Source organism: Diadema antillarum, unplaced genomic scaffold, assembly GCF_040938485.1.
Source record: "Diadema antillarum isolate AM-2024a unplaced genomic scaffold, OU_Dant_1.0 seq00000633_RagTag, whole genome shotgun sequence".
NCBI classification, from domain to species: domain Eukaryota; kingdom Metazoa; phylum Echinodermata; class Echinoidea; order Diadematoida; family Diadematidae; genus Diadema; species Diadema antillarum.
Window position 1 is genome coordinate 1,689,049 of NW_027271550.1, and position 24,450 is coordinate 1,713,498.

At 38.7% G+C, this 24,450-nt stretch overlaps 2 protein-coding genes and 1 long non-coding RNA gene across 6 annotated transcripts in view; all 3 read right to left on the reverse strand.

The window, feature by feature from the left end:
• Nucleotides 1-13,686, reverse strand: part of LOC139736198 (WD repeat-containing protein 64-like) — a 38,359-nt gene extending 24,673 nt beyond the window's left edge. Inside the window, exons 1-4 of the mRNA XM_071646931.1 lie at nt 13,530-13,686; nt 11,235-11,365; nt 10,367-10,469; nt 9,890-9,996 (exon numbers count right to left, since the gene is read on the reverse strand). Of these exons, the coding sequence (XP_071503032.1) occupies nt 9,890-9,996; nt 10,367-10,469; nt 11,235-11,365; nt 13,530-13,686 (498 nt within the window). The remainder of the gene's footprint in view (nt 1-9,889; nt 9,997-10,366; nt 10,470-11,234; nt 11,366-13,529) is intronic.
• LOC139736167 (uncharacterized) lies at nt 1,505-6,679 on the reverse strand. The gene is made up of 3 exons (XR_011711241.1): nt 6,282-6,679; nt 3,306-3,443; nt 1,505-2,719 (listed from the first exon to the last, which is right to left on the reverse strand). It is a non-coding gene; the product is annotated as an uncharacterized lncRNA (long non-coding RNA).
• A 6,563-nt stretch (nt 13,687-20,249) lies between the features above and the next one.
• LOC139736168 (presenilin-1-like) overlaps nt 20,250-24,450 on the reverse strand; it is a 43,612-nt gene continuing 39,411 nt past the window's right edge. For all 4 annotated transcript variants that reach the window (XM_071646899.1, XM_071646897.1, XM_071646900.1 and 1 more), the window contains 4 exons: nt 24,094-24,204; nt 22,771-22,944; nt 20,985-21,097; nt 20,250-20,405 (listed from right to left, as the gene is read on the reverse strand). In XM_071646899.1, the coding sequence (XP_071503000.1) occupies nt 20,250-20,405; nt 20,985-21,097; nt 22,771-22,944; nt 24,094-24,204 (554 nt within the window). The remainder of the gene's footprint in view (nt 20,406-20,984; nt 21,098-22,770; nt 22,945-24,093; nt 24,205-24,450) is intronic.

Below are 24,450 nucleotides of genomic sequence, written 5' to 3' on the forward strand. Positions count from 1 at the left end.
CTATCATCCAAACACATTTTTTTCTCATTGGTAAATTGATGCTTAACAATTAGGCCTGTATACACAGGTAATATCTTGTGATATTTCAGGGAATTTAAATCTAACACATTACTTATGTAGGGCTAGGGTTCACTTAGCTCTCTAGCACTCATCACACTAAAAGCAAACTAGGGCAGCACACATGTGTTACTTGGAAGGAGTCCCCTGGCTAACTAACTTGTAGCCAGTTTATTCTTCACATAATTTGGCATGGGTTTACATGTAAATGTGGGTTGTTACATAAATATGCATACACAAAATCAACATAACAGAACATGCAAATAAAGAAACAAAGGTTAAAACTAAATATTCATAATAATATGTAAATGATGTGCAGGCTTGGGTGATTTAGGCATGATTTCAGTATTACAGGGAACAATGGGTGAGAAGTGAAAGAGTGGAAAATGTCATGTGATATGTGGTGTGTCTGTGATACAATTGTAGGTGGGGTGTGTGGATGCCTGTGGATGTGAATACCGGTACCGGTACTACTGTATGTGTGGGTTGACGTATTTATGTGTAGAGGGGTGGTACCTGTAATAACAGAAGGGGGGATACACTTATAATAAAAGGTTCAAAATAAATCCCTACACTTACGTTATACTACCATGCATAAATACAAATTTCATGTGCACATATAAATTGCATGTGTACATGGGACCTACATTAGAAGTTGTGTGTACCAGGGTACACTGACCTTACATTTTCTTTTATCTTTGCATGTATATTTGCATTTGGTGTTGCATCATGAGCACAGGTTCTAATTGCAAATGTGCTACATGTATTTAGAAACTGCTCTCACAGTAATGTGATGTGATATACAATGTAGAGATAACAAATCTGTGCTGGCTACTTGCATGTAGGCCTATATCTTTTAAATATAAAATGTCATAATAGAAATAGTTGTAAAGCAAAGATTGCCAATTGACACAGGTAAGGTAATCATTTGCAGAAAAAAAAAAGAAAAAAGAAACTGCTCAGCATTCTGTCATTAGTCAATTTGGGCATCTACACATTATACTCCTATCATATTGAACAATTATGATAATAATACTATAACATGTAAATTAAAGAACCTTACAAATGCAACCACTTTCAAATAACTTGCACATTTGCAGGGAAAAAATATTGAAGTGAAAGTCCAAGAATCAATGTCACAGGGTTAATGACTTCAAGTACAAAGAACACTATACTATTTCAGTGTGGAGACCTTCTACATATTGCATTGTCAAAACACAATTGGTTTAGGGTTTGAGCATATACAATTATATCAGTAGAACATCATGTAGGGACCTACCAAAATGTATATTACAATGTATTTTTATATCTATGTGAATGAAAACTGAACATCTTGTTTGAAGCACTTCCAACACATTTGTTTATCAAAATTCATACTTCTTTTTTTTTGGCCACAAAATATAGATGCAATGAATATTACAAGGGCACAAACTCCATTTACCACAAAAATATTGTCCTCATAATAATGTGATTTGATAGAGTTATCACAAAATTTTGTGCTGAAAAAGTGTCTTCCAAAATGCTGATGGACAATGCTACTGTGTAGGACCTGCTGTGCCACTTGAATGTAACACATGGCATGATATCAGTGATCACATAAATGATGAGGATAATAATCATTATGAAGATGATGATAGTAATAAAAAATTAGCAACAACAATAGTAGTAGTAATAATAATAATAATAATTAGAGCAATAATGAAATGTGTGAAAGGCCCTTCAGTGATGTACACTGTTGTGCATGACAGCCCTGCTTAAGTTCACTTTAAAACACTGATGCAATATTTTATCGTAAAGGAGTAATTGTAGTTTTTCACCTCTGAAACACCTGGGAAACACAGGGGGAAAAAAGACCAAATGAAAAAAAAAAAGGACAAAACACTTTGTGCCTGGATATTGCAGCCCTTTCAGTTTCCAGTAACAGTTTAATGCACATGCAGTTTAGGAGTTTACAGGATTTATTTTCCCTACTTGCTACATGGGGCAAGAACAAATTTTCCAGGCAATCAATTCACTGTTTCATTCTGATTCACACATTTGAGTACTAACATGTTTGTTGTTACCTCACAGGAAAGACAGAAATAGAGAGTTCAGAGATATAAATGTAGTGTCATATCAGTTATCACTGCCATCACATGAATGTAGTCTATGATTGGAATTGATGTTATTCATGTTCAATGTGCATTTATCAGAATCCCCAACAATCCTGGTACAAAGGTGCAGCTTTTTCATTACTAACATGTCTTTTGCTATAATACACAATGAAGGCATAAATTGACAGTAGGCCTACAGGAAGAACTGGTGTCAGAGCTATTATCATTGCCATCACTTGGATGCACTCAACATAATTGTGATATTGAAGTCATCCAAGTTCAGTTTTCAAACATTTGCCAGCCACAAAGAAGAACATGAGAGGGGATGTCACTGGCTTCATGGAGCTAAGTAGTTGGGAGGGCTGGTTCTGATTGATGAGAGGGGATGTCACTGGATTCACTGAGCTTGGTGGCAGAGAGGGCTGGTTTCCACTGGCGAGATGGACGTCACAGGTCTCACCGAGCTGCGTAGCCTAGAAGAGGCAGTCTTATTTGGCGAGAGGGGGTGTCACTGGCTTCAACAACCTGGATATCTGTGATGGCACTTGGATGTGATGCTAGCTGTTCCACTGCAATAGAGGCCAACAAGCACATTCTATTGATCTCTCATCTAATGACTGAATGTTGGTAATAAAGTAACTACTACACATTTACAATGAAAAATTATTTTACTACTCATATAGACTCAATTAACTATTCAGTAATACACATAGTAAATATTCTCTTTAAAGACTATCATTCAAGCAATGACAAGTTTAGTACTGATGAAAGCAATTATGTTATATGCTGAAAGTCCAATGAAAATAGCTCATTTTATTTATGATATTTACATAAAAATTCCCTAATATGCATGCCAAAGGGACGTCTTCATCATCTACTGTAAAAGTGGAAATTTCTTGCGGTGTTGGTTGAAATTTTCACGCATTTCGCGTAAGCCGAAACTAGCGCGAAAATAAAAGCATGCAAATATTTTTGCTCGCCATTTGTTCAAGTAGTTGATGTCTTGATTCCGCGGAACTATAAACATGCGAAACTCTTCTTACCCCGCCGACCGCAAAAAATTAGTCGCGCTAAAATATCCACTTTTACAGTAACCTGTTATCTCCTTACATCTGCCCAGGCTCTGATAAAATCAATATCTGTCAGCACTCTCACCAGGTTTTGATCCACTTCAATTTGACCTAAGTCCTTTCCTCAGAGTAGCATTTTCCTCCACAACTAATTGGAGAAGGCAACGGCATTCATGAACTTGTCCTTTTTCCATTTCACAGGGGCATCTGGACTGGAGTTCATCTGTATATCAGACACAATGAAAGGCATTAACACTGACTTACAATTAGGATAGTCCCGTTAGTTCTTCACCAATCTGTAAATTTAGTCACAGAACTTGCTATCCCATGTATTTCAGTGTAGAGTCTACCAGGTAGCTTTATCTTGTAGTGCTCACATACATGCAACAGAGAAAACTCCATGAAATATGTTAGAAATAGACTGTCTACTGTAGAACTTAAATAGCAACTAGAAATGTCGCTATGGCGACTGATGCCTCTGCCATAATGCATGATTCTCCCAATAGGCGTATAGTACAATGTCTTCACAATGTGTGATCCATGACAGTTTCACGTATCTGGCAAAATATTGAAATGACAGGTTTGTCAGAAATGTCTTGAACTGGGATTGCTTTAATTTTCTAAGAGTGCAGGTACACATATTTGGGGAATTGAGAATTTTTACTTGAATTCTGAGAGACCTTTTTATAAGTTTATGCATTGAGTGATTTCCAAGGTATGAAGAAAGAGTGTAATGACGGTACAAAATGTTTTTTTTTTTTTTTTTTTTTTTTTTTTTTTGGGGGGGGGGCATTGAAACCTGGCCTTTGACCCTTAACCTCTGACCTTTGACCTTCCGGCTGGAAATTTCCAAGAGAATCTCCATTAGGTAATGCATGTAATAAGTTTTGAAACTAATAATGCAAGCATTGCATATACTAGTATATGAGGGAAATAGTAAAATTGTGAGGAGTTGACCTTGACCTTTGACCCCTGACTATTGACCCATGACCCCTAAATTCCCTAGATAATCCCTGCCAGTCAGTACATGCGTATGTACAAGTTCCACGAAGACACATTGAACCATTTGCGAGAAAAGTGATATTGCAACATTTTCACCTAACCTTTGACCTTTTGACCTTTGACCTTATGACGTGAAACTCTCTCTGGAGAATTTTACGCAGTAGTACATGTCCACACCAAGTTTCATGAAAATACCTTTGGGCATTGCATAGATATGGGGAAATTGCAACGTTTATAGCATTTGACCTTGACCTTTTGACCTTTGACCTCTTGCCAATGTCACTAAAATCATATCAACTAATTGTCCCATCATACATCATCCTTGGACCAAGTTTGGTGAAAGCTGCTTCATCCAGTTTTGAGTTATCACGTAAACAGATAAATTTAAGGATTTGACCTTGATCTTTGACCTTTGACCTCTGTCCGATTTCACTGAAAAACTAATGAAGTAATTGTCCCATCATACATCATCCTCCAACAAAGTTTGGTGAAATTCACTCCATCCAGTCTTGAGTTATCGCGTAAACGGATACAATTTCATGATTTGACCTTGACCTTTGACCTTTGACCTTTAGCCGATTTCACCCAAAATCTAATCAAATAATTGCCCCATCATACTTCATACTTGGACTAAGTTTGTAAAATTCCAGTAAATATTACTCAAGTTATCGCGTAAACGAAAGCGGACGGACGGACGTACGGACGTACGGACGGACGGACAACCCGAAAACATAATGCCTCCGGCACCACTTCGTGGCGGAGGCATAAAAAGGAAAATAAGACCTACAGAGACCCTAGCCAAATTTTTGATGAGTTGACACTGCACATGACGTCGGGATGACCTCAGCCTCTCATTGTGCATCTGGGTAATTCTGTGAAGTTGGGGCACGAAGTGTGACATTTTAGCATAACTCAATACTAATTATGCTATACATGTATTGTTTATAGGCTTTGCAGTTGTATTGAGACCATACATTTTCCTGGAAATTTTGTGCCATTCCGACTCAATTTTGATGAAATTATTAAAACGATATGTAATGGTGTCCTGTAGCATCGTGACGTGTCCATGTAGCATCGTGATAGTAAACATTTGGTCCTAAAAGACAAATTAAGGCAATTAGCTTGACCAAAATTTGATATAATATGCATAATTACTAGATTAGTCAGATAGCTAAATATCTTAACTCTCCTTTCCACAGTTTTACACAAAAAAGGACACCGCATAGCATCGTGATACATTTTGTAATTTTCTTTTAAAATTGAAACTGTGTACAGGAAATTTGAGATATTTAGTTATCTTATTCATACCTTGTAAATATGCATATTGCATCAAATTTTGGTCAAGCTCATTGCCATAATTTGTCTCTTTGGACCACATTTTAAAATATCACGATGCTACGTGGACACGTCACGATGCTCCAGGACACAGTGTTACATATTGTTTAATAACTTCATTAAAATTGAGTCTGAATGGCACAAAATTTCCAGGAAAATGTGTGGCCTCAATGCAAATGTAAAGCCTACAAACAATAAATGTATAGCATAATTGATATTGAGTTATGCTGACATGTATTTTGTCAATATCACGATGCTACATACATGGACACTGCCCCAACTTCATGGAATTACCCATCTACAAAGTAGGCCCTATTTATTTATATGTTGTGTATACAACCTCACATCGGGCCTATGATGTCTTTCAATCCAGCCACATGCAAGGGATTTGGGGGTCTGTATAATTCCACATACAATCATATAGTAGGCCTATATGTGGCTGCAATGTACAAACTATGTAACTTGTAACCCTAAAAGTAATGATCAAGACAACCATAATCTTATTAACCACTACCACAGCTTTGGGTTTAAAAAAAAAAATGTTATAAGTTAAATTACAGCAAGAATAAGAACAGCATCGTTTGAGAACACAGAGTTATCTAACAAGTTATTGATGTTTTGTGTACTAAATATCAACATTAACTTTCATTTGCAGGTTCAAAACAGTTGTTGGATCTAGGTGTATTAAAATAGTACCAGGTAATTAAAGTTAGTTTGTACAAACCTTTTGTACCGACGGAAGGGCTGGTCTCAATGGGCAAGAGGGGATGTCACTGGCTTCATCAAGCTGGGAGGGCTGGTCTCGACTGATGAGAGGGGACATCCTCACTGGCTTCACCAAGCCGGGTATAGGCTACATTGTAGCTGGTCGAAACTGACGAGAGGGAATGTCACTGGCTTCATCAAGCTGGTTAGCTAGGAGGGCTGGTCTCAATTGATGAGAGGGGATGTCACTGGCTTCACCGAGCTGGGTAGCTGGTCAAAACTGACGAGAGGGAATTTCACTGGCTTCATCAAGCTGGGTAGCTGGGAGGGCTGGTCTCAACTGACCAGAGGGGCTGTCACTGGCTTCACTGAGCTGCCTAGTCAGGATGGTCCTTGAATGCGATGCTGGCTGTTGCCCTAAAAGATACCCACAATAATATCTGACAGACCTTTCTCAACAATTAGCACCTACTGTGCTACAAAGCATATACACCATTAACCACTACACTATAGAGACTGAGTGAACTGCGCTACAATGCATATACGCCATTAGCCACTTAATATGTATGATATGTACGCACAATAGATACACTTCAATCAACATTTTTGCAATGCCATGTGTACCGGAGACAATAACAAGGTACCTTACCAAACATGTGAATTCACGTTTTTGGTCCGATCATAGCTGTGATGACAACATATACACAGTTGAGTCTCCACAAAGTATTTTGTAAAAACCGAGAGTTACCACACCAGATTCGCTGACACTTTCATACATTCAGTGTCGTTTCGTAAAATTGGATTTCTCGCCTATCGCCAATTTGTAACAAACGTCAGTTCTGATGAGTGTCGTAACTTTCTTATTTCGACATTTTGAGACCCATAATTTGACATGAAGGTAGAATAGGGCAACATAATCCAGAATACAGTAAAATAGGAATTCGCATATTTTCATGCAAAACACAAATAGCGTGCCATTTCTTACTGTGAACAGCGATTTATGTGTAATACTCGATAGAGAAGCACATTTCAAAAAGGAGAAATGTTGAGCCAAATTTGGGATGTCATTCATAGGCAAAAAAATTTCCAGTTATGGTAACTATACACAGCCCAGTTGCTGTACGTAGGTACATAGCGACAGGATTCGCACAGCGTACTTACAGCGTCTACCACTCCTAGTCCGAGGCCCTTTTTCTCTGCCATTTTATAGCTGTAGCCCGACCACACGCTGTAAGTACACTAGCGAATCCTGTCGCTACGTACGTACAGCGACTGGGCTGTGTATAGTTACCATAACTGGAAATTTTTTTGCCTATGAATGACATCCCAAATTTGGCTCAACATTTCTCCTTTTTGAAATGTGCTTCTCTATTAATTACACATAAATCGCTGTTCACATTAAGAAATGGCACGCTAATAAAGTGTTTTGCATGTAGATACGCGAATTCCTATTTTACCGTATTCTGGATTATGTTGCCCTATTCTACTTTCATGTCATTAAATTATGGGTCTCAAAATACATAGGTCTAGGATACCTACCATACCTCAATCGCATTCTCGTGATTCTGAATACACCTTTTTGTGAATCTGCATGTAGCCTTTCTCCACATATGTGAGTAAAATCTCAGGCAAACTCTGATAGGCCTAATTTAGTTTAATAGAAAAATGTTAGGGTGTGGCATAGGGGATAGGACACCTAACAAAATTACTAATCTAGGCCTACTATCAGTATTACTAAATAGTAGGCCAATAGTGTGTGTAGATCCTCTAAGTAACATCTCTATCAATTAATGTTACGCTAACAACACTAACACTGTAACAGTTGTTATAGTCTAGGTCCTACTCACACTGAACTCTATGAGGTCTTCCGAGTTTCACATATTTATTACCGATCCAGCCGAAGTGAAATGACATCTCTGTCGTTCAGCCCCTTATCTTCTAGTGTCTTGAGGGGAATTGGGACTCTACATTTTATTTTTCTGTCACCATCTCCATACTCTGTCACTGGTTTTCATGGTCTTCCTCTTCTTGGAGACAGATCTCTCGCTCTCCTCCTGCGGCTCCATTGTTAGTGTGGATGGTATTTATACGCAGCCAGCAGATCAGAGTTCAAGCGGACCCGTGCTAGCTAGCTGCCGGGCGGATCCCGGGAAATGCACCGATAACGCTCGCTAGCCAGTGAACAGGCACCCGGGTTTCGCCTCGCAATCGCGGCGATATCTTGGGCTTGCTTTTCGCCGAGGAGAAGGCAATACATTAACGCTGTGCCAAAATCGGACAAAAGAGGGAGGCAAAAACAACACTTGAACGGAGAGCCTCTAAGCCGACCCCCCGTGATTTTGACAAGCGTTACATGTAACGCTCTTCAAAAAATCATAGATATCTTCATAATGCCGTATTTTTCATCGATTCTTTTTCATTGCTTAGTCCTTTCATAGGCATTGGTCCTTGTTTTTGCCTGTTTCACTTCATGAAATAGCACTTTTGCATTTTGGGTTCCAACACTCCTCCCCAGTCCCTTTAAGAAGGATTCAACGTTTATTTGATGAAAATTGGTTTTCAAATGGCTGAAATATCCAAAAAAGTGATGATAATAATAAAAGGCGACAGGCCACGCCTTTTATTAGGATCTCTTTGTTTCACCTTGTTTTTGGATATCTCAGCCATTTCAAAACCAATTTTCATCAAATAAACTTTTGATATCCCTTTAGAATTGCATGTTCTTTGACATCTCATAGAGTGGTTTCTGAATATCTCGCAAAACGTTAAAAGCTAAATCCTCACCTCAACCGGAACTGTACACACCCTTTAAGTGTATATTATACCTTCATCACAATTCTGCATACCTTTGTTTACACTTCTGCATTAGATGATTTATAGACTGAAGTACAGAAATTACAGAATTCACCTGCATAATGGAGGTGAAAAGTGAATAGGTACAAGTTCCCTGTGATACTAAGCAGCTTGTGTATGATCAATCATAAATAAAGTTCATACACTCTGGAAAACAGCACAAAGATGACATAATACCTTATTTAAAGATATATCATGAACTTTTGTATAATATAAGCCATAAATATTTCTTGCAAGCAATAATTCTTCTGTGACACCAAATTGATACTGGGCCTTTCAAGGACGTACTACTGACAAAAGTGTGACCATGCTTGAAGAGAAATACTTCCACCTGGCTGCTCACAAATTCATATTCACAGAAAGCCCCAGTCTAGCTGTGTTGCAGCTGTTATAGGGATTACTTCATCAAGACTTAAGACTCGAGAAAGCCTCCTCCATTAGGCTCTGATGACAAGTACAAAATCATATAAAACAGAAAAGTAAAAAAAAGGTATCATATGAAAAGTAAATCCTCACTGAACATATCTTTCAATCACTAAGATCAAGCTGCAGTTTCCACACTTCTTGCATACAATTTCATCTTTGGTAACTCCAGTTGCTAGCCCAAACCAGGAAGGCAGTAAAACAAAATACCCAGGTTCTCTTGTTAAAAAGACAAAGTGGTTAAAAAGACGTAGCATGTGACCTCGACAGTTATTTCTGTCAGCATACAAACGCAGGTGTGTCCATCAGATGTAAACATACTAAATTTAAGCATCTAGATGGAATTCTTACCTTACAGTTCCAGACTGATATAACACCCTTCTGTGAGGCAGCTAGATACACATCAACCTGGGGGACATTGGTCGTTGAGTGAATCACATCGCGTCGCTTTCGGTCTCCTGGTCACAGATGAGATAGAGAGAGAAAAAAAAAATGATAATGCAGTGATAAAGCTTTTGAGCTTTTGCTCACAGACAAATAGGATCTGTAAGTTAATTGTTGCTTATTACATTTGTAGACTAATGATAACATGAAGCCAGACCCTTCTCTTTTTAACATTGAATGTAGATTTTGTCTTGTTTTATAACATCATATTTCAACACAATGCAATTTTATCTCAACACTGACAAACACGTTATTCTGGCATGGATATAGACCTCGTGTACACAAGTTAGTATGAGCTGGCATTTAATTTCCACAGACGTCTCAATCTTCACTCTTTACAGGAAACACAAACACACCTGATACACAGTAACACACATTAATTACCTGCGGCTTCTCCAATGCGCTGTTTCTTAGACACAGTAAAGACACTGATGTCTTCATGAGTTTGTTCTGTCTCCTCTGCTGTTGATTGGAAGTATCCAAAGAGCTGCGAGGCAGAGCAAATAAGCACATCTTAGTCAGTCCTAATCAGTTCTTTCATTAAGTTTACATACTGAGCTTGAAAACTATTTAAAGAGAGAGAGAGAGAGAGAGAGAGAGGTAGGTAAAAATGACATGGAGCACAAGGCCTTAAAAGTAAACATATTGCTGAACATATTGGAGATCAAATCTTAGAACAAGGCATAAAATTCCTCAGGTTCACATATCTGGTAAAAGTTGACACTCATCATACTGTAAGATGTCTATCATGAGTGAAATATTTTCCTATCCAAAGAAGACCTAATTTTGTAAAATTTGAATTGAAAAAAGAGAAAGGTAGTGACAACAATATGCTCAAACATACTTTTCTTTAATCTTTGCAATGCTGTGTGTTGCATATATTCTGCAATAGTTGTTTTCTGTGAATTCTAGTTTGCAAAATTTACTATTAATAAAAATGCACTTAATATTGCTTGGTGGTTAGCTGGCTGTAAAACTATCATCTCCAATGTTTGCCATCACTAACTTTGCTTCTTGAAAAAAAAAATAATGACGATTATTACCAATTCTGTCCCTGGGTTCTCAATCACAGAGTCAACCACTTCTAAAATGGTCTTATAAGTCTTGACTGCAAACTATGTTTGTGAAATACATTGTCGTTTATGCCATACATAGTTTTTGCACAATCTTATCAATATAAAATCATCCACTCTAAAAATTGACATGTTTAATTATGTTCTTGACTTTTGTGCCCTACTTTTGGTAAACTTACTTCACTCCAGTCAACCTTTGCATCTGGATTGGTGCTTATCTTCCTGAAGATGGATTTTAGGTCAGTGCTTCGGATGTCAGGTCCAAAGAGAGTCTGGATGGAATCACAGAATGTGTCAAACCGGAGGTTTTCTGTGTAACGCAAGACAAAAGAGAGTTAATTTTGAGAGGAAATTAGAAATGCTCAACAATGTTGATGCTTTTAAATTATTTCAATGTAAAGAAAATTCCAATACACATAATGCAGAACTCTACTTACAAAAAAATAACAAGAGACCCGCGGGTCTAGCGCTCACCTGAGTATCGCAAGTTCACCTTTCACGCAGTCACTAATCTAAATTAAAATTTGACCAGGCATTCTCAAGTAGAAGATGAAAATGTACAATAAGGGCCCAATTTTTTAAAGATTCCTTAATTTGGGGGGATTGGGGCCCCCTGGGGCCCTCTGGGTGGGGCATGGTGCCCATTTTGATAAATTGAGATCCTGACCCCCTAGGGATGCTACCTGCCAAGTTTGACAAAAATCCATCATGAGGTTTTCAGGAAGAAGATGAAAATGTACAATTCAGGCCCCCATTTGGACCCTTCCAACCACCCCCCCCCCCCCTACCCAAGAGGGGCACCCCTGGATCTCCTATGAACAAACTTCAAACTACAGTCATTAATGTACTCACTCATAATATTATCTCAGCTCTATAACTTCTGATTCTAGAGAAGATTTATAAAGATTCCTTCATTTGGGGGATTTGGGACCCCTGGGGGCCCCCTGGGTTGGGCATGGTGCCCATTTTAACAAATTGAGATCCTAACCCCCTAGGGATGCTACCTGCCAAGTTTGGTGAAAATGGGTCATGGGGTTTTCAAGAATAAGATAAAAATGTACAATTTAGGCCCCATTAGGACCCCTCCTCACCCCCTCCCCTGGGTCCCAAGGGGGGCACCCCTGATTCTGCCATGAACAAACTTGAAACTACAGTCATCAATGTACTAACTCATAGTATTAACTTAGCTCTATCACTTCTGGTTCTAGAGAAGAAGATTTTTGCGGATTCCTTAATTTTGGGGGGTTTGGGCCCCCTGGGGGCCCCCTAGGTGGGGCATAGTGCCCATTTTAACAAATTGAGTTCCTAACCCCCTAGGGATGCTACCTGCCAAGTTTGGTGAAAATGGGTCATGGGGTTCTCAAGAAGAAGATGAAAATGTACAATTTAGGCCCCATTAGAACCCTTCCCCACCCCCCTCCCCTGGGTCCCAAGGGAGGCACCCCTGATTCTGCCATGAACAAACTTGAAACTACAGTCATCAATGTACTAACTCATAGTATTAACTTAGCTCTATCACTTCTGGTTCTTGAGAAGAAGATTTTTACAGATTCCTTAATTTTGGGGGGTTTGGGCCCCCCTGGGGGCCCCCTGGGTGGGGCATGGTGCCCATTTTAACAAATTGAGTTCCTAACCCCCTAGGGATGCTACCTGCCAAGTTTGATGAAAATCGGTCTTGGGGTTTTCAAGAAGAAGATGAAAATGTAAAAAGTTTACGCACGACGCACGACGGACGACGGACGACGGACGACGGACGACGGACGACGGAAGACGGACGACGCACGACGCACGACGCACGACGGACGCCGGACGAAGGGCGATCGCAATAGCTCACTTGAGCCTTTGGCTCAGGTGAGCTAAAAATAGAACAATTGACACAGACCCCACCTATCTCCCAAGTCCCCCCCCCCCAAAAAAAAAAAAAAAAAAAAAAAAAAAAATGAATAATTTGATTGTTCGATGTTGCTGATAAGGTGTTCCCTCAACACAACAGTGAGGAGTAGATTTTTTTTTGAAAATACTGATTTCATTTGTACAATTAAGGTGAATCATGTCAAACTCTAAAGACAGAATGCTGCTGACACTACCATGTGACATATACATCACAGTGCCATTTGGAATGGCTTCTTTTAATTCTCATGAATAGAAGTAAAGATCAAGAACAATTATTAAAGTCTAATATTTCATTACATTAATCATCCTAGAGTTAAATGTGTCCCTTCTACATACATTATATTACATATCCTACAGAAACAATCATGTGACCTTAACAAAGCAAAGGTACGTAGATATACCACTTGTTGACTGGATCAGAGTTACACTTATAATGCGAATCTTTGGTGGAACATGAACTTGCCTGGGTCACCCGTACTCTTACTGGATGTACCATTTAGAAAGCACTTAATACATCAAAACAACGGTCTGCCTTTCTTGTTCAAAGTATTTTAATACTGTTCGAATGATCATGAGCATACCATTTATGGCCTGTCGTCTCTCCTCCGCACTCGCCTCGCTGTCCTGCTGGGTAAGTCGTGCGATAAGCTCCTCAAACTGCTCCAACTTCTGCCTGAACGTATTCGTTGTGTAGGGTCTCGGCAGCCCACCAGCACCCTTTTCTGCAGGCTTTGACATCGTGCTTTATCTGTTTACCACAAGTATTTTACAACCGTATATCTGTGTAGTAAGTCCATGTTTTGTCGAAATCTGGGAACAAGTTATCAAGAAGTATCTCTTCTCAAAGATCTCTCCGCACCAGCGCGCGTCCAACCTGTTGTCGCGTCGGCAACAACAGGTGCTAACCTGCCAGTGGTAGATTGTTGGGTTGGTCTGGATTTACCGATGGTTATTGCACTTTCAAGCATCTAACAAACATACTAGCTCCTATATTCCGCAGATCACATGGTTAGGAAAGCCCATGGTTAATTTAGGCTCATTCTTGGGTTGCTGTAACCGATTTTACGAAGACGACACTACCTCCGTTGGACTCCTCCTTCCGATTCCGCGGCAGCGATCGTGGTGCAAGAACTGTATCCGCCCGGCCCGTGCGTCACACATGTACTACATAGCCAGCTACACGCAGGATGATCATAGGTGCAGTGGATGGCTGCATCTGGCCAATCTTGGCCCCGTCGGATCTTCGAGTAGGTCTGGTGTGGCACGTTGAAGCTGCACGCACGTCGGACAATCGACGAACTATCGACCTCGTACGGCGTGCAATCACTATGGCGATGGGTGTCAGTTTGAGGGTAGTCGAGCGAGGCAATCACAACAGAGCCGACTGCAAACAATACCCCATCTCCCACAACACGATGTCGGGGGCACACACAGGGCGCACAACACGAAATTTCACACAAGGATTACCGCTCGATGTCCTTCTATTTAGAAGTCAATCGATTTTCGCTATTAATGCCATTGGCGCAAAATTTAGGCAACACCTCCATTCTTGTAATGACAAGAAGACGGGCGTATTCCGCATCCGGGGAATCGAACAGAAGAGTGAAATATCTGAGCTTATTCTATGCTTCATAAAACTATCAGTTGTCGAACAAACGGAAGACGTCATTAGTTATATGACCCCGTAGGACTCAGAGCAGCATGAAATCCGAAAAAAAAAATAAAAGTATGCATACAGTAAGAAAAAATCCATAGCTCCTTGGTGACCTTAAAAATTGAAGAAAGATATTCAAAGAATATTTTGATTAAAAATAATGAAATAAACTAGGATAATTGAGTGAAAACTGATAAGTGTATGGCTAAGTGCATCTACACTACATCTGAGTATCTAAGAAGTAATTTGAGAGAAACACTGAAAATGAAATGATTAAATAAAACATTAAGTTAGTAAACCTTGAATAAAAATTGGCAGGTAAGCTACAGGAATTCAAATGCCACACACTGCAACTAAGTTCACAAAGTCTAATATATCCGATATTTTATTGAGGTATAAACACGATTTTCCATGACACCACATACTCGTGAAAGAATTATAGGTGTATTTCTATTTCTATTATTGGGTAGATAAGATTTAGATGAGAGAGTTTGACCAGATTGGCCAAAAAATAGACTGAGTTCAGTCGTGAAAACTATCTTGCAACTTTGCATAAGAGCTGAACTGCATGCATTTATGAAGCACCGAGTACGAATTTTTCTTCCCTTTTCTGGATCAAAGGAATACACATTATAGACAAATTTCTAGGTGGTCTGATCAGTCAACCACAGCATACCACAGCATATCTTCTCTTAAAAAGTGGTGGCCTGAGGCCATCTGGCCACTGTTCGCTGAGCCTTATGTATAATACAGTATATATACATGTATAAATGTACATACACAAAGGATGAAAGAATAGATTATATCAAAATGCATTAATTATCTAATGAAAACAAAGGGTAAACTGACCAGGAACGAATAAGTGAAAACTTTGAACAAAGAAAATGGAAACCCATATTCTTTGCTCACAGTTTTCTCTACACCCCCCCCCCCACACAAACACACAAACACACACACACACATATATATATATATATATATATATATATATATATATATATATATATATGTATATATATATATATATATATATATATATATATATATATATATATATATATATATATGTTTTTCAATTTCAGGGTTTTTTTTTTTGGCTAACTCCTGACGGGGTGTCGCTGTTTATTTTGGCCAATGTTTTGGTATTTCATATATATATATATATATATATATATATATATATATATATATATATATATATATATATATATATAATGTTAGTTCCAGTACACAAAAGGCCATCTACTTTTAATGTGAGTGAAATCCTAAAGAAGGTGCATAATTTGAATTTGGCACAACTATTACACACTGTTCAACGCTTAAGCATGCACTGCAATCTGTCTATCTTTGGTATTTTCAACGTAATATGTGAGGATTAGTGAATCGCATGATGTATGATGGCTGTAGAAGGCGCGCTCTGAGTGGCTCCATCCTGTTACTTTCTGGTAATGTTTTAGTTACAAAATTCAATCACACACACACACAGTAAAACCCAACCTCAGATCCACCTGCCACTCGGTTACACATACACCACACCTCCTAAAACACACACACAATATGTATATATATATATATATATAGAGAGAGAGAGAGAGAGAGAGAGAGATTGAGTAAGTTGTCCACATGTTGGCGTGATAATATCATCAAAAATAAAACTTGGCGAATATACAGCATGAACTTGGTTTCAGTTTTGTTTATATATATATATATATATATATATATATATATATATATACATATATTGCATGTGTGTGTGTGTGTATGTAGACAGAGAGAGAGAGATAGCCAGCTAGACTGCATATCATGCACATTAATAAAAAGAAGCACTGACAAAATCAAAGTATGTAATGATATGTTTTTCCAATTTTTTTAATACAAGTCTACTTGATTGACTTATCATTTTGCAAGTCAAAGCCACTTTAAGATTTGTTTACCTAGTAGTTGCATTATTCTACAATGTTGCACAGGCCCAAGAAAATATATTCAGTTCTGTTTCTTGAAAGTAAGCACTGTGGGACACACAATCATACCACATTGCTAAACACACTTTATAAGCGAATATTTTGGGAACCCATTATCCCTGTACTGAATAACGCTGTTATTTTCGCGCACAGATATTTTTGCGAATGAGGAGGTCATGGACATTTTTGCGAGATGTTGTTTTCGCGAATTGACACAGAGGCCTTTATAAGCGAACTCTTACCTTAGCGCATGGTGACATTTTCGTGTGTTGTTAAATTCGCGGTCCAAGTGTGATTCGCGAAAATTAAACCCTCACGAAAAAAACAGCTTATACAGTATGTTGCACTCTTAACAATATCTAAAGATATGGACTTCTAATAATGAACATAGATAATTGTGGATATGCGCGCGTGCGTGTGTGCCCGCGCGCGTGTGTGTGTGCGTGTGTGCCCACGCATGTGTGTGTGTGCGTGTGTGTGTGTGTACGTATGTGTATGCATTTGTGTATGCATATGTATATGTATATCTTTTTTCCCTCTCTTCATCTTCTTCCAGAGACTGTAGGATGCTACATTACTGTAAAAGTGGAAATTTTCGCGGTGTTGACAATGTCGCACATTTCAAGCAACCAGAATCTAGCGCGAAAATAAAAGCACACAACTATTTTTGCTTGCCATATTCCAGTAATGAATGTCTTGATTCCGTGGAATTAAAAACAAGCGAAACTCTTCTTACCCAGCTAAGCGCGAAAAATTAGTTGCGCAAAAATATCCACTTTTACAGTATATTCGTAATTATGCTGAACTTGGTGCTCAAAGCAATATAACAGCAAACTTCAAAAACAGCCCTGTATTTCATTTCAAAACTGGAATGAAATATCTCAATTTTGAATGTCTCGCAGGTAATTATGTACTATTTATCTTCTTACCAGAGCAAACATTCAGATGTTATATAATTTTAAGTACTTTCATCACAGAATATATTTTCTTGGGCACAGAATACATACATACATTATTCTGTCTGTATATTTGGCCTACCACAGAGTATAAAAAGTTCATAAAGCGTCATTCTAAATACATTAATACCTACTGTACATAGAGAGCCAAAGACTGCTCTTCATACCTGCAAAATCACAACACACAGTCTAGAATATTAATGGACATGGCTGTGTGAGGTTTGTCTGAAATCAATAAGTTAGACCAACACTGATTTGCTCAGCTGTTAGTCAAACAGATAAACATATCACATAAGAGGGGGAAAATGCATATCCAAACTGTTTGAAACACAAAACAAAACCATTTCAAGAAAATTAAACAAGATATATCTTTACAACAACGAAAAAGTAATTCTTAAAACTATAAAACACAAGAATCATTCAAACAATTATCACAACTTTTGCATACTGCAGTCGTCACGTTGCAGGAGCCTGCAGACAGAGGGAATGCATAATCAAGACTAAATGACCAAATAGAGGAGAAATTAATTCCATTTATATCACCTGACCACATGCTATCAAATCAGCAGCAGCACTCATCAACATAGTAACAAGTAAAAATTTCTTGGATGGCGCATGTTGAAAAACATAAAATTCAAATGAACTAAACTGAAACTGAAATAATAGATGATTCCGGCTGAAAACGTCACATTAATCTATGTGATAAATGAGTCCTTGGATTTAGTGTACATGACCAGCATTTGAAGGTAACACAAAACCAGGATCAACCATGAGGCCAGCATTACAAAACTGCTTCATCAGATTGAAAGAATATATGTACCAGTACATGTAGGTTCAATCTCTTTCATGTATGCATTGTTTGTATGTATGTATGTTTGTATGTATGTACAAATTGCACAGTTAGTTTTAAGCCAATACCAGCAACTGAAAACACAAGGAAGATCTTGCTAGAGTTTTTTTTTTCCCTCTCTAACGCCAAGATGACTTTTGCATCTTTTACGAAGCAAAACCAGTGTTCCAGAGTTTTATCTGAACTTGATTGATTGTACATAAGGCACTGTATTCTACTTTTCTTTAATATTTACTGAAGTTTGGGGATACAAATGTTTTGGAATAGGAGAGGTAATGTCAACTTTACGCAAATGCTCATACTCTCTAACCAACCTCAATATCTACAGTGCTATGTTAAATGAAGAGCAGTGACATGATCATAATTGTTGTGACTTGGAATAGATTATGTGCAGGTATAGATCCCTATTAAAGCATTCTAAAGTAATCTAAAACTAATATGTGAGTGCTGCAGAAGTCTGACAAACTGTTCACACAGAGCATCAAGGTACAGTCTGTTTCTTTTTTAAGGACCATCTATATTTCTACATCTTTTTACGGAATCAATAGTCACAGAGACCTCATCATATAGTGTACACTACTAATACCGGTTTACCACCAGTTTTATGATTAACATGCATTAGGAGTTCAGTGCAACTGCAGTGCGCATAGTGGGAAATGCCTCTAATACAAAAAACAAACAAACAAACAAACAAACAAACAAACAAACAAACAAACAAACAAACAAACAAACCCACAAACAGAGGCAGAATGACTGCTACCAGGGCAACACGTACAACATTTGAACTTAGGAAGATGTCAACTCGGCAATAATTTAGCCTGCTGTGTGCACATTAGATGAAATTGTGGCATATTATTACCAAGATGCAGGAATTAATAATACATATATAACTTTTTTTTTCCACACCATGTATTCCTCTAAATCCAACTAAGTGCAAACCTGGAATCTATATTTGTCCACATCAATATGCCACTCCAGGTGTAGTAATAAATCTTTTTACTGGCAAGCAGGCGAGCTTTGAGTCCGTGGGACGTGAATAACCAGCTGATTGTTTCAGCTCAATCCTAACAGCTTCAACATAGCATGCCAAAGTGATCTACTTTTTAATTTTTTTTTCACTTAAAGTCTTTGGATGAAATATCGTGTAACATCTCATGGCTTCCACATTTAGTCTGCTCTGAATAAAACAAAAAGTGATCCATTATTGTTTTGTTTGAAATGAATGTCATGATTTCAAACTCCTTTTTCTTTTTTACTCTGCCTAAAAAAATACAGACAGGGCATCTACAACTGTGTGTTTCTTTAAAACCGTCACTTACAGACAGTGAAAATCTGATCCAATTTGCAAATATACAAACTCTCCTCAGTTGTGCAATATGTGTGCACTGGGCAATCCAGTGAGGTTTTTCTTACATTGCCAATGTCTCTGTTCACCACTGTTATGAGCTGGAAAACGTGTTGGTATTACTCTGACTGGAATGCGCTCACTGATCACGTTACAAAGTGCATTGACACCAGGGTGCATCCTCACAACAATGCATCTTGCTTGTGTGTTTGTGGTGATTTTCCCACTATCCATCAGTTGGGCCTTGATGTTAAAAGTCTTGCTTCAAATTTCTCCATTAATACAATTTTAATCAAGCAACACAGCACAGGCGTGAGTGAATGATAAATGTGAAACAATTTTGATAGCTAGGAAAGGATAGAAATAAAGCTACAAAGAGTGGCTGCGGCAAAGCAACAGAGAAAAGTAATATAAGAATTCGTCTGCGTAAATCACAGAGAGCTGTGAAGTGGCTGTTCAGCAGGTTTGCAACTCATCAATTGTCCCAAGAGTGCCACTGTCCATTTCCAGCGATTTGCTGGTGGTTTGCCCATCATCATATGTAGACCTGCTTGCTGGCGAGCTCGTCGGTGAAGGGGAACACAAGGTTTGACGAGCAGAAGTAGAAGACAAGACCAAAGGCGATGGAGATGGGCAGAGCAGGCAGGGCCTTCTTAAATATAGCTAGGAGGATGAGCGTCAGGCAGAGACCCTATGATTGACAGAAGGACAGAGAGACACAGAAGAAATGTCAGAGCATCGACTCTTTACTTTCTTTTCACCTCAGGGGAAGTGCTTCTGAGGCATATAGTGATTTTCGTACAACCCCTATATTTTATTTCCTCAGACAGCCATAATTATAGGGATATTTCCAGGGGATATTTACTCACATTTCTCAAAAAGTAACAACCGACAAGTGAATTGTTGAAAGTGAAGAACGAGTCATACACAAAACACATGAAGTCTTATAAGACCTCCATTCCCATTTTGCAACTTTCATTGAAAAGTCATATTGTTTTAATAATCAAAACAACTCTGTTATGGACACTATTTTCTCTTCTTTATTATTTTAAGGAAATTTGTGAAGATTTGCAATATATTTAGACAATAAAATCAGCTTAAACAAAGAGGAGAGTTTCTCTTTAATCAAACAACTCAAGATATTAATTCACATGTGTAATGACTACAGGGTTTTTCAATAATCTTTGGAGAAAACACTGCACACTGAGCCATCATACAGGTAGCATGGTTTTCCCTAATATACACTGATCCTTACAAATCATGAACTTACGATGAGAATAGCAACAAAACAGGCCACTGTGGTTGTCCAGTCTCCAGACGCTGATGCCTTGCCCACCAAGACACTATAGAAGATGAAATCTCCAAGACCCAGCTTTACACCACCTGGGGAGGACGGGAAGAAAACGAAAGCACATACATACTGATATAGATGGCAAGAACTCTACTCTTCATACACAAATCACAAATGAGTGAGCATATGAGCTCACCCTATGTGAACAAGCATAACTAAGTGCGTATCCCGTTTGTCTTTCAAATTTTGGTATTTGTGCCCTTCGTGGCCATCTTTGGCAGAGCTTGTGATTAGGAAGAATCTCTTGATTCAGTCCTGTGCTAGAAGGTTGGATTTTGTCCATCAAAGCCAAATGTTTTTTATGTCATTTTCTGGTGGCAAATACACCATTGTTTCCTCATATATAGCTGATCACTTTTGCTACACATAAATATGTACAGTTGAACCTCTCGTATCCGGACAAGTGGGGACCGGGGCTCATCCGGATAAGGGATTTGGCCGGATACGGGAGACTCAATGCTTTATACAGTCATATGTACATAATATACATACACATGTACAGTAGCCCATTGTAGTACCACATGTAGTAATGTGTATACTGCAACCTTTTCATTGCTACACTCAGTAACAGATCCCAAAATAGAGGTTCATGTTTGCAAGAATGAAATCATTTTCTTTTATAAATTCTTGGGATTATTTATCTAAATAACATTAAGAAATGTATCAAGTATATGTAATGCATGTGTGTTTGTGTAGGAGTTCTCAAGGAGTTGGGAATCCCCCTTTCCTCCCGTAATTATAAAAAAAAAAATCATGGCGAGATTGCGTCCGTATAATAGAGAGATCCGGATAAAGGGAGGCCGGATAAGAGAGGTTCAACTGTACTTTAAAAGTCAATACATTACCCCTGAAACCACATTTACAGCTGTGCCCAGTGGCACTTTACTTATTCTCCAAAGATGGAATACATTTCTCATGGGCAAACCCTGCACTGAAGGTGACACTTTCTTCTTTTGATTAATTACAGTCATTTATCATGCTTTATTATTTATTTATGCTTTCACTTTTAGACCTTACATTACCTGGGCACCATTGCATGAAACTATAGTAACTCTACAATCACTGGTAACTCCGCAATCAATGGTAACTATTATAGCAACACTATTCCACAGCCAATCAATGCCAAGAAATCACTGATGGTTTTTACTGACTGCAAAGTTACCATTAATTATAGAGTTACCTTGGTTTCATGCAATGGGGCCCTAATGTTGGTCTCAACAGACAGTAACTTGATTCCTTCATTCATTCAAATGGAACGATGAGCTGGGTTAATACTATACACTGACTGCCACTAGTCACCTTGGCGATCTAAAGAGAAGCTGTATCACTCTCACTGTTTCTAAGTGAATGAGTGAATGTGTGTTCTGTGTGTGTGCATGAGTGTGTGCATGTGTGTGTGTCCAACCAGCCACTAAACTAGGTTTGTACCCTGCTCTTTGCAAGAAGTGAAATGTGATCTTTTTTGTTTTTTAATAATGTGTGTGAGTAGTGGCTCTCTTTCACACACATGTCTCTCTAGTTTGTGTTTCTGCTGGCAGACGGGGCGTGTAGATTTCTTCTCACAAGGAGGATGAGAACCCACAACATTGGCTCAACTGGACTCAGAAAACCTTGAACTGGAGCCACTCGTTTAAAAACAAGGCAGCCACGCAACCACCTGAGCCAGTTCGCTGCCCTGGATGGTAACAGAATTGTGTTGACTCACGCTCAGCGTCTTCCTCCTCCTCTGGCGGTGGCGGCCGGTTGTTATGCGCGTTGTTTTGCCTCAGCGCCCTCACCGCCGCTCTCCTATCCTCCGAATTCGTGGAACCGCTCCTCTCCAGGTCCCGCTCCCTTCGTGCCTGGAACTCGCTATCGAATCCACCGTTGTCTTCGTCAGCTACTCATTGGCAGGAGGAACAGAAGGTATTGGAGAAAAACCATTGACGGCAATTACGGTTATTCATTACACTTCACCACTCTTCATTTATCATGTCAAGAATTGATCGAGCAAATTAGCCTGCCCCATCTACAGATTTACACCCGATTTTGATTCCAAGTCGACCAAAACACATATCTATGCTTCTTATCAAGTACCCCTCTTTTATAAGCAATACCAATAGAAATATACCATGTCTCTTATTTGACAAACAGTAAGAAGTTCATCAGCCATGTCACTCACTTTGCAGAGATATGTCTTGCTGTCAAGATATTGCATGTGTGCATATCAAATCCACAGTCATTTTGATGCAGACTTAGCTTAAACAGTGGCATCTCAAAAAGTACACTGCCATATCACATACAGAAAGGATTGCTTGAGACTTCCTTTTCTTACCTATATTTCGGATTTTGGGGAGTTTTTTTCTTGCATGTCTGGACACTCTGTTATGGTGGAATGTGACACTCATGACAAAGTGGCCTAATGTAGGTTAAAATCTGTGTCAGAAATGATCTATATCGAAATGACCACTGCCAAAGACAGTACAGTGAGTACTTCTATTAAATTTTGCTCTGTTACCGTGGAATCTCAACAGCCTTGCCACTTACTGTATTAAGCCCTGTACTGTAAAGCAAGATATTTTTGCAGCATGAAATTTTCACGAACTTGAGTCAACAGGCTTTTTTGCAGGGCAAAGTTTTCAGGAATTGCCAATGACATTCAATACCTATATTGTAGACAAGAACTTTCACGTGCATTTCGATTTTGCAAATCTTGGCTCTCGCAAAATTTGCAAAATAACAATGCACACAAACATTTCTGGTTTTACAGTACTCCACAGTGTTTTCATTTTTTCAAAATTTTGCAAGTCCTGACATTGAGGAAATTAAAAACAGACCTTAATATTTCTGACAGCAAAACAAGTGCAATGCGTATCATCTTCAAGGTGTGAAACTGTGAACCTGGCTTCTTGACTGGGAATAATATGTAGTTTTCATTCCATCAATTTCATTCTCAGGGTCTCAAACTACTCACTGAACATGTAAAACTTGATATACAAAAAATATCATGCTCATGAAATGTATGGGGTATAGATTATTTGATACTCACTAGTTGCATTTGTCTGGGTAGAAACAGCATCTTGTGGTCTCTGCTGCTGACTATTTGACTTTGGTGTATTTGAATCTGTATCTGCCATTCCAACTAACCATACCATTGTTGCTGCATGGAAAAAGAAGATCACCATATTAACATGGTTACAGTCAGTGGCTACTTGCATGCAACTTGATAGGTCCTCAAAGCTACAGTTCTCAAGATACGTCTGATCATAGTAGCTTATCATCGCTGGGGCGATAAGACCTCGTATCTGCAAAATGTCAAATGTTCAGGAGAGCCAAAAAACATGGCGGCCAAAGCACTGTGGCGAATGGAATAGCCTTTCCTTTGACATGACGTGGTGGCTTCATT